Source organism: Geotrypetes seraphini, chromosome 9 (assembly GCF_902459505.1).
Source record: "Geotrypetes seraphini chromosome 9, aGeoSer1.1, whole genome shotgun sequence".
Taxonomy (NCBI): domain Eukaryota; kingdom Metazoa; phylum Chordata; class Amphibia; order Gymnophiona; family Dermophiidae; genus Geotrypetes; species Geotrypetes seraphini.
In genome coordinates, this window is record NC_047092.1 from 17,051,792 (window position 1) to 17,063,060 (window position 11,269).

Below are 11,269 nucleotides of genomic sequence, written 5' to 3' on the forward strand. Positions count from 1 at the left end.
GTGAGATTTCTTAAGATGTCAAAAAGTATTCTTGTGTCTGGTTTTTCGGTGCTGATGAGTTTGGAGTAGTAGTTTTTTCGTTTTTCCTTCAGTTTGGTATTGTATTGTTTGATTAGGATTTTCCATTCATCTTTGATGTGGTTGTGTTTTTGTTTTTTCCATGACCTTTCTAATTGTCTGCATTTTCTTTTTAGTTGTAGAAGTTCGTCGTCGAACCATTTATTAGATGGTCTGTCTATTTTGTTTTTGTTTTTTATTGGAGCAAGTTCGTTTAGTGTAGATTCACTGAGGGTCCGCTTTTCAAGCAAGATTATGGGATAAATCCTTTACTGTCCTGATAGCAAAATTTAATTACTATCTTTCCTTTAGAAAAACGCTAAAGACCTATTTATTTGACAAATTTTTTTGAATATGATTATAATTCACTGTGCTTATACAGTCTCTTGATTGCTGTTAACTGTGTTGAACCGAGAGGTTACTGTGGTATATAAGTGAATTTGTTATGTTATGTTATTATGTGTGTATACTAATTAATTCCAAAATGGCGACGTGGCAAAATATAAATCATCAATACAAAAAATTTCACGTATTTTAGGCTGAAAGTCTGCTCTTAACGGAAGAAAAGCCTCAGGTTGTATCGGTAGAGCTTTCAGTTCAAACCACCTCCGCCCATATCATTGGCCCCAAAACCTCCGTAGAGAGCGACTACGTGCCATGAAAGTTATTCTTTTGAGGACAGAGATTTCCAAAACAATTCCACAGCTACTGTGTTTAGAATATAGAGGACCGTGAACATAACGGCTTGAGCTGAGTGAATACGTAGGAAGTTGGAAAGCCCTAAAGAAATGGCGTTTGTCCGTGAAACGTTGGCGGTACACAAGACCCCTCTATTTTTTTAAATACAGTAGCTGTGAAGTTGTTTTGGAAATCTCTGTCCTCAAAAGAATAACTTTCATAACATGTAATCGCTCTCTATGGAAGTTTTTGGGCCAATGATATGGGCGGAGGTGATTTGAACTGAAAGCTCTACCGATACAACCTGAGGCTTTTCTTCCATTAAGAGCAGACTTTCAGCCTGAACATAAGAATTGCCGCTGCTGGGTCAGACCACTGGTCCATCGTGCAGAGCAGTCTGCTCACGCGGCGGCCCTCTGGTCAAAGACCAGCGCTCTAACCGAGACTGGCCCTACATGGGTACGTTCCGGTTCAGCAGGAACTTGTCTAACTTCGTCTTGAATCCCTGGAGGGTGTTTTCCCCTATAACAGACTCCAGAAGAGCGTTCCAGTTTTCTACCACTCTCTGGGTGAAGAAGAGCTTCCTTACAGTCGTACGGAATCTATCCCCTTTCAACTTTAGAGAGTGCCCTCTCGTTCTCCCTACCTTGGAGAGGGTGAACAACCTGTCCTTATCTACTAATTCTATCCCCTTCAGTACCTTGAATGTTTCGATCATGTCCCCTCTCGATCTCCTCTGTTCAAGGGAGAAGAGGCCCAGTTTCTCTAATCTTTCGTTGTACGGCGGCTCCTCCAACCCCTTAACCATCTTAGTCGCTCTTCTCTGGACCCTTTCGAGTAGTACCGTGTCCTTCTTCATGTACGGTGACCAGTGCTGTACGCAGTACTCCAGGTGAGTTTTTTGAATTGATTATGTGTGTATATAGATAGGATAGGTGTATTAACCATCACAGAAATACTCAAACTGTTTTGTACAACCATTACAGAAACTCCTTATAGAGGCTCATATTGTACAAACTTTACAGAAGTTCATGAATAGTAACACCATTACAGAAGCTCATGCAAACTGCTCTGAATTGACTCCCCAGTCATTAGAAATGGTATAGCAGATTTCAACAAACAATAACACAACTAAACTATCCAGGCAAAGATGGGATTTGAGTCACTGTCTCTAAGTGGGTAACCAAAGGGAACTGTAGACCGTACAGATTTTCTTACCTGTAAAATGCGGGAGATGTCTGAGGCTCGGATCCCACTGGATGCCAGCTCTATAATCCTTTTCCTTTTACAAGAGGGTAAGGGACGGCCATTCACAAATACGCCTCCCAGCTGGTTCACAGAGCTCAACCCTGAAGAAGAGCCAGAAATATCATACTCCATCTATTACAAGAGGAGCCACTATCAGCCTTCAACATAGAGGTGACAACGATATGCAGCCACTCAACATAGATGAAATTCTTTGCACTCACAAGGTAAAAATGTAGATGAACAAAGAATAGCTAATTATAAAGGAAATTAGAGACTTACGAGGGGGTATCAAAAAGTTCTCAGCCCAACCAACCAACTTCCTAAATTCTGAGCATCTCTTTCCCTCCCTCCCTCCCATGTTCCATCCTATCTCCCATGATCCCTCCCTCCTTTCTACCTTCTTTCCATCCTTTGTCCGAAGTTTGGGCACCCTCCCTTCCTTCTGTGTCCCAATGCGACCCCGCTTCTCCCTTCCTGTGTCAACATGCCCCTTCTTCCTCCCTTCCTGTCCAAATGCAACTCTCCTCCTCCCTTCCGTCTCCCAAAGCGCCCCTCGTCATCTTTCCCTCCATATCTTATTTGGTTAAGTGCCAATTTGCAAAAACGAAATTCTGTTTTGACATTGTTTCAGATCACTGATGGAGCCATATCCACATCATTCTCGTCTTGGTTGGGCTGAGAACTTTTCAGCACTCCCTCGTAGATGACTCCTTATAGAATCAACCCCTATATGCTAATACACTTCCCCCTCCATATTCGTGGGGGTTAGGGGCAGAGCCGGTCTGGGAATATGGAAAAACTGCAAATAATATTTGGGCTGGTTCTGCCCTTATCCCTGGCTTCCCACGGCTATTTTTAGCCCTGTAACCCCCCCCCCCCTTAAGACTTACCTGATGGTCTAGCGGGTTTTCAGGCAGGAGCGATCTTCCCACGCTCCTGCTCCGTGCAGATTACTCACAGGAAATGGCTGCCTTGAGCTCCCGTAGTCTCGAGCCATTTCCTGTGAGCAATCTGCACGGAGCAGGAGCGTGGGAAGATCGCTCCTGCCTGAAAACCCGCTAGACCACCAGGTAAGACTTAAGAGGGTGGCTTATAGGGCTAAAAAAAGCCCCCAAAAATTAAAATTTATTTTTTGGTCAAAAATCACGAATAACCGAATCCGTAGATACGGAATTCGCGAATACGAAGGGGGAAGTGTAAATCTCATGAATATGCTAACTAGACAGTCTATGGAGTTACAGATACAAGTTTGGGAGGCCCTGAGCAAAGGAGTTGACTGGCTAAATCCCATATGATGAACATTTCCATAGTAGTGAGTGACAGACAGTTAAGTAGCTGCATTAGTGTGATTTTTAAAATATAATTTATAAAAGTAGTAGTATCTAACCATGAAAAATGATTTTACTGTTTAAATGACAGTTTCTGCCTCAGAATCTCTCCTTCAACTGTTAAACAAAATAGTTTTCTCTGCATTGTGGTTTCTCTTAGAGAATGACATAGGGACACATTTTTTCCCCATCCCTGCGGGAACTCATTTTCCCATTCCAGAGAGTTCTTTTCCTGTCCCTGCCCCATTCCTGCGAGCTCCGTTCTCATCTGCACAAACCTCAAACACTTTGAAATCCTAAGAAGCAACATTCTAGAGCTCAGATTGTGATGTCATAATGCCTCATTCCACCAATGCCTAAGCTCCGTCCTCATCTGCACAAGCCTCAAACACTTTCAAATCACAAGTAGCAACATTCTAGAGCTCAGATTATGATGTCATAATGCCTCATTCCATCAATGCCTAAGCTCTGTCCTCATCTGCACAAGCCTCAGTTTAAAATCATAAGTAACAACATTCTAGAGCTCAGCTTGTGATGTCATAATGCCTCATTCCACCAATGCCTAAGCTCCGTCCTCATCTGCACAAGCCTCAAACGCTTTAAAATCCTAAGTCGCAGCATTCTAGAGCTCAGATTGTGATGTCATAATGCCTCATTCCACCAATGCCTAAGCTCCATCCTCATCTGCACAAGCCTCGAACGCTTTAAAATCCTAAGTGTTCAAGGCTTGTGCGGTTAAGGCAGAGCTTACAGGAATGGGGTAAGGACAGGAGCAGCGACAAAACTCATGGGAATGGGTTGGAGAAATTGAGTTCCTGCGGGGACAGGGATAAATTTGTCCCCGTGTCATTCTCTAGGTTCTATACATAAGTTAGGTCTGGTTTTTTTTTTTAATTGAAGCATTGAAGTTGTGCCGAGAGCAGCTGACTCTCATTACTGCCTGAATAACTTTTCATTTGGCCACTAGCCTGCAAACTAATCCACCTATCCGTAATTTTCATGCACATAACCCATAGCTGCAGGTTATAGGGATAAAATCATGCATATAACCATCCAGAATGTTAAAAAAAAAAAAAAAGACTCATGCAGTCAGCATCAACACCGATTGCATAAATCTTTTAAAATATAATCAAGCCCATAAAAATGTGAACACTGCATTGCTTACCTTGGAGTGTCATTTTAGCAGGGCTGTGCAGAGAACTGTCTGTCAGTCTGCAGAAGAAAAATAGTTATCAACTCCCTTTACTTATAACAATCACTAATCCCCTCCTTTTCATATCATCCCTATTCTTTTACACCAGTGATTCCTAAAGCTGTCCTGGGGGATCCCAGGCAGTCAGGTTTTCAGGATGTCTGTAATGAATATGCATGAGCTAAATTTCCATGCAATGAAGGCAGCGAATGCATATTTATTTCTGGCATATCCCTGAAAACCCGATTGGCTGGCAGTCCTCCCGGATATCTTAGGGAATCATTGTTTTAGATAATTCATTGGACCGTTAAAATGCACAAAATCAATAGGACACGCTGCTTGTTCTGCTTTTTATGTCACACCTGGGGAGAAACAGGATGGGGAAAGAGGGAATGAGATAAAGTGGGGAACAACAGAGATGAGACGAACGAAGCAGACAAGGAGAGAAAGGCAGGAGGAGAGAGAACAATAAAAGCATAGGAAAAGAGAAATTGGGAGAAAGAGAAAATCAACAATAACATTTTTTTTAAAACCCAGAATAAATGAATGGAGTTTGAGCTTATCAGGTATTCTGGTGTGCTCTATGTACTGGGTCACTTGTCTTCCACAATTAGATCTTGTTCCTACCCGGACCCCTGTTTTGTTTACAAAAATTGGATTGCTCTAAGTCTAATAAATGTTGGCATTGTCATCTCGATGCTGGAACTTTAGATCATTTATTGTTTCACTGTCCATTTATTAAGGCTTTTTGGCAATCGATTTGGGATCAAATAAATTGTATGTTAGAAAATCATATGGCATTGTTGTACGACACAATTTTATTTGGCATGTCAATGAGAGCTAAGAGCCAAATATCTTTTAATAATAACAAACTTTTAATGATTTTGACAGGAGTTGCCATCCAACAAATAACATATAATCGGAAAGATTGTACAAGATTGAATTATAGTTTTTGGTGGAATTCAGTATGCCACTTGTATAAAATGGAAAGGGCGTTAGCAGTTCAGAAAGGATATTTTAATAAATTCAAGGATGTGTGTGGGCCATTAATTAATTACTGTAATGAATAATATCTCTTTTCCCTATTCAACATAAATATTAATATGGGGTGGGGGTGGTTTTTTTGAATTTTATTATTGGTTGTGATGGGAATGTTATAAGGTATATTTGATATATATATAATTTAGTATTAATCTGATGGGGGATGGGGTTAAATCTTATTTTCGAGAGAAGTTGTAGACTTTCAAGTGATGTGTTATTTTAATTGTTGATATTTTCTGTGCACTTGATGTAAAATATAAAATGAATAAAGAATTAAAAAAAAAAAAGATCTTGTTCCTACCAAAGTCTTTCAATTTAGCATCTTTGGATACACTTCTATAAAAGAGGCATAAACCGGCCTTTCACTATTTCAAGAGAGTTTAGTAAGAGGATCTTAATTCCCCCCTCCCTCCCTTTTACAAAACTGTGATAGAGTTCCTATGACAGTTGGGAGCAGCGCAGAGCATTCAACAGGTTGGCCTGAGCTAAAACCCACTATTGTGATTTTGTAGAAGAGGGGGGTTAATGTTTTAGGGCTAGATTCACTTACCTGCTTTGCGTGCCTGACCCATGGCCAATCCACAAAACAAAAAAATTCAAATGAGGGCGACCGGAGGAACGCCCCCTCCGACCGCACGGATCTCTAGTGTGCGATCCCGATGGTCTGCGCATGCGTCTAAGAGCCGTGACATTTAAAAAACAAACAAACAAACTTTTACTAGCCCAGTGAGCTCGTGGTTTTAACCTGCTTTAAACCCGCAGGTTAAAACCACGGGCTCGCAGTGCGGGGAAGGGCAGGAGAACAGGGCTGAGATGGGGCAGAGAGAAGATCGGGACAGGCAGGAGACCAGGGCAACAGATCAGGGCGGCAGAAGGCAGGGTAGTCGGAAAAGACCTCAGCAACTAGTCCTCAGCAGTCGCTTACTTTGGATCGGCCAGCCCAGTTGGTGTAGCTTTTTTTTTAATTTTAGTGAATCGCTTCCTGTCTGCATTTCAACTCAGTATATAATTCATCCAACGATTAAAATTTGGGGAGTTATTTTAGACCAGCATCTTACAATGCATGCTCAGATAGATGCTGTAGTGCGTAAATGCCACGTCACGTTATGGAAATTGCGAACAATTCAATCTTATTTTGAATTTACTGTTTTTAGATTACTGGTTCAATCGTTACTACTGAGTCTTCTCGATTATTGTAATATTATCTATCTTTTTTGTTATATACAAAGATTAATAGGCTAATGAAATTTCTACTAAGGTCATTCAATACACCATATCCATAAAAACCTTAGGATGATCAGTTCTAATAATTCATAGACCTCAGTATAGTGCATGGTTTTCTGTATAGTGCATACTCTTTCTGTACAGTGCACACTTTAGACATTTTTTCTGTATAGTGCATGGTTTTCTAAATAGTGCACACTCTTTTTGTATAGTGCATGGTTTTCTGTATAGTGCACACTTTTGAAAGAGTGCATGCTCTTTTTATATCGTGCACGCTCTTTCTGTATAGTGCATGGTTTTCTAAATAATACACACTCTTTCTGTATAGTGCATGGTTTTCTGAATAGTGCACACTTTTTTGAAAGAGTGCACACAATGAAACATGAAAGTTTTAGGGGGCTTTCTGCTCATTTGTGTTTGCTAACAATATGAACCAAGACAGGACATGTCATTGATGTTTCCGATGTCATTTCAAACAAATGCACATCCCCAGTGGCTATGCCTTTGGCTACCTGCAGTGAGAGGCCAGTGTAGTATGGCAGCCAAAAAGCAATAGCTCAAGAAAAGTAGCGAAATAAAATCATAGAAAAATGCCCAGTATACAAAACGGAGACAATGGCAACAGAATGATGCTTAGATTAGGGGTATGGTTATTAATCCAGTCCAGAGGCAACAGGCTATGATAAACTAGATTATAAAAATAAAAATATTTAAAGAATGAACAAAAACTTATCTGAGCATCTGATTTATAATGGTACCTGAGATATCAACTATATACTGTAAATCCCCTTGAGGACACAACCTAAAGGCTTAATTCAAAAAGTCAACACAACGTTAACCTCAAGAATTAACTGTAAGAATACAGCCAATGAACCACAGTCTTAACATTTCTTGTGAAACTCCACGGGAAAATGCAAATCACATCTCTCAACATACAATTCAATAAAACCTGAGTTCTCAGCTTGTATTGGGTATGGAACTGTGTGATCATCCTACGTATATTACATTAATGAATTTTCATTTATTGCAGGAGGTCATGGAATATTGATTTTGGAATATATTTAGAAGGTTTTTTTTTGTTAGCTGGATTATTGCACAGCAATATAAACAAACTCCTTCCTATAGTGTACACTTCCTCCTTTGGACTCTATCTGTTAATGATTTTGGCTCCCCACATAAAGAAATTTTGGGAAAGAAAGAAGGCAATATCTCCCCTTGGTGGAGTAATAGACTAATTAGTACCCTGGGCTGAGAAACTGGAGAACTGACTTCAATCCCCAGTGCAGCTCCCTAGGACCCCCTAGGGACAAAAGTAGCAGCAAGACCTAGATTTTTCTGTTCCATAGAGCATTATGGACCCCTGCTCGGTTACAAAAGTTGTTGGCATTGTCATCTTGAACCAGGGACTTTCTATTGTCCATTTATTATGGCTTTTTGGAAATCAATTTGGGGCCAAATTAATAGTTTATTAGAAAACCCGGTGGCATTGACCTATGATACTATATTATTTGGCATGTCAATGAGGGCAAAGAGTGAGATATCTTCGAACAACAACAAGCTTTTGCTTATAATGACAGGGGTTGCCATACAACAAATTACATGTAATTGGAAGAACTGGAATAGACTGAATTATAATTTTTGGTGGAACTCATGCCATATATATAAAATGGAAAGAGCAATAGCTACACAACAGGGATATTTAAGGAAGTTTCAAGATGTGTGGGAGCTGTTAACAAAATATTGTAATGAATAGATACCATTTTCCCCTCATATTTATGTTTTAATATTCGGGGACGGGGGGGTAATTTTTTAATATAGCATCTAATATATAGGAATGATAGGGAAAAAATAAATTTTATCATATGATATTTATATTTTATATTTGTAATGAAAGGGTGGGAAGGGAGAGAAATATTATATGATTGGAATTATTGATGATTATTAAGTGTTATATTTGATGTTAAAATGTTTCAATTTACTGTCACACTTATTGTACATTTTAAAATGAATAAAGATTTTTATATATATAAAAAAAGAAAAATCCTGGGAGTCAATTTTTATATTTGTATTATTACACTGTGCAACGGAGGTTTTGAGGCATGAATTGTAGTGGGTATTCTATGTGATCTGGGGGTCGATGAATTCAAAACTGACCTTAATTTTTCAGTACAACCCTTAGATTTTTGGCATAAGAGTATTATACACTTCCCCCTCTGTATTCGGGGGGGTTCGGGGCAGAGCCAGCCCACGAATATTTTTTAAAAACCGTGAATAATTTTCGGGTCGGTTCTGCCCTTAACTCCTGCTTCCCCTGGCTATTTTAAGCCCTGAAAGCCCCCCCCCCCCAATAAGCCTTACCTGGTGGTCTAAAGGGTTTTTGGGGCAGGAGCGATCTTCCTACGCTCCTGCCCTGTGCAGATCGCTCACAGGAAATGGCTGCCTTGAGTCTCTCGAGCCATTTCCTGTGAGCAATCTGCACGGGGCAGGAACGTGGGAAGATCGCTCCTGCCCCAAAAACCCGCTAGACCACCAGGTAAGGCTTAAGGGGGAGCTTACAGGGCTTAAAATAGCCTGAAAAATGAAAATGTATTTTTTGATCTAAAACTGCAAATAAGCAAATCCGTAGATATGGAATTTGCAAATACGGAGGGAGAAGTGTAATGCAAAAAATTAACATTTTCGCTATATTTCCTAATGCTTGGAGTAGATGTTATAACAATCTCTGAAATATTAAAACAGGCACTTTGATGAAGTCTTGCAAGGATGTGAGAAAAGTGCATGGACAGCATTGAAGAATGCAAGCGAGAATTTTCTGGGGAATAGGAAGGCACCAGACTATATGTCCAAATTGTGGAGACGATGCTTAAAGCATTCTGTGATCTCAAATGCAACATGTCACCACAAATTCATTTTTTCAACTTGCATCTGGATTCCAGTGATCAGCACGGGGAAAGGGCAGACGGAATTGGTCCACGCTGGCTGACTATTGTTGGACATTAATTAGAGATGCTCCTAATCTCGTTTATAAACGCACTTCAACAGCAAAACAATTCTAGAAAATAATATTTACAGGAACTCTTAAATCGGCGCAATGCGTTACATTATGACTTCTCGTGCTATAAATATTTGCGATTTGCTCAAAAACTATACGTGATAGGAGAAAACTGAGGCTATTTTTATACACAGGTGGTCAAATTCTATAAAGTAAACCTCATTTTCTTGCCCCAGAAAAAAAAAGTTAAAATTTGTTGTGCAGTGTTATTATTTTTTCCTATAGCTGACCTTGATTTTATAACATAGTCTTCCGGAAAGAATTAAAGTCTTCCGGAAAGAATTAAAGACCACTTTGTTTAAGAAATTCATGTCCCAGCCAGACTTCTCTCCCCACGACCAAAGTTACCACACCTCACCACGAACTCTTTCTTCCTCATTATAGGTACCCTATATTCTCCATATGCTACAATGTCCTCTTCACAATTGTACCCAGCTACTCTCTGGGGTCTGAGCATTTTTAATGAAATATGTAAAAAGTTAAGTCTTATACTGTAATCCAATGTATATTTTTCTTCTAACCAACTTGCACCTTGTAATCACTGACCGCCCAGTGACATCTTATCTATTTATATACTGTAATTCGCTGACTGTACAGCTTTTCTTCATTGTGAACCGCCTAGAAGTCGCAAGATTATGGCGGTATAGAAAAAATAAAGTTATTATTAAAGGTACTTGGAGGAACAAAATTCCAGCAAGTTGTAGCTATGGAGTTTATTATAAAGATGGAAGACTGCATTGTAATTACTTTTCCGTTTTTTCTTAGATTCATTTTTTTAAAGTTTTGTATCATGAAGAAAATAAAAATGGAACCAAAAGTAGAAATGAAAATGCTATCCAGACAAATAGAAGGGTCACAAAAGGTGAAATAGTAGGATTTGGCAAAAGCTTACCTTGCCTCTGGACCCGATTCTGCAGTGCTTTTTGGGCTTCTTTCTCCCAGGGTTTGGAGCAAGCTAAAAAACCAACAACCCAACCACCTCAGGTTTGATGTAAGCTGGTGTCAGACGCCCAGCTCTGTCTTATAGGAGCGATTTCTCGAGCCAAAAGGCAGGAAGCGAAGGGGCGTGGCCTCCGATCAACCAATGGCTTCTTTTACTGCTGTAGCATTGCACGGATTTAAAAAAATATATAGATTGCAGGGGAGGGGGGAGGAGGAAAAAGAACCGAGCTGCAGAACTTATGTTCCTGAAAACTGCAATTGCAAGCCTTGGCAATACCCGATTGGGAATTTCATTCATGCAATCCAACTGTATGCCTTATGTTCTAATTGCAATAAAGGCAACCGAATATGAAAACTGACACTGTGCCAGTGCTCTGCAGAGCTCATGAAGAGTGATGGGGAGGCATCAGAGAGGGATTTTCTGTCCCAGCCCCTTTTTATTTTGTATTCAGTTTGCACAAGTCAGTAATCCCCCCCCCCCTCCTTGTAGGGTCCTGAGATGGCATA

General features: G+C 40.0%; 1 protein-coding gene across 1 annotated transcript in view; it reads right to left on the reverse strand.

Moving 5' to 3' along the window:
- Window positions 1-10,789, reverse strand: part of PAX4 (paired box 4) — a 39,365-nt gene extending 28,576 nt beyond the window's left edge. The window contains exons 1-3 of the mRNA XM_033958847.1: window positions 10,713-10,789; window positions 4,477-4,523; window positions 1,954-2,084 (exon numbers count right to left, since the gene is read on the reverse strand). Of these exons, the coding sequence (XP_033814738.1) occupies window positions 1,954-2,084; window positions 4,477-4,489 (144 nt within the window). The 5' untranslated portion in view covers window positions 4,490-4,523; window positions 10,713-10,789. The remainder of the gene's footprint in view (window positions 1-1,953; window positions 2,085-4,476; window positions 4,524-10,712) is intronic.
- Window positions 10,790-11,269: the final 480 nt, after the last annotated feature.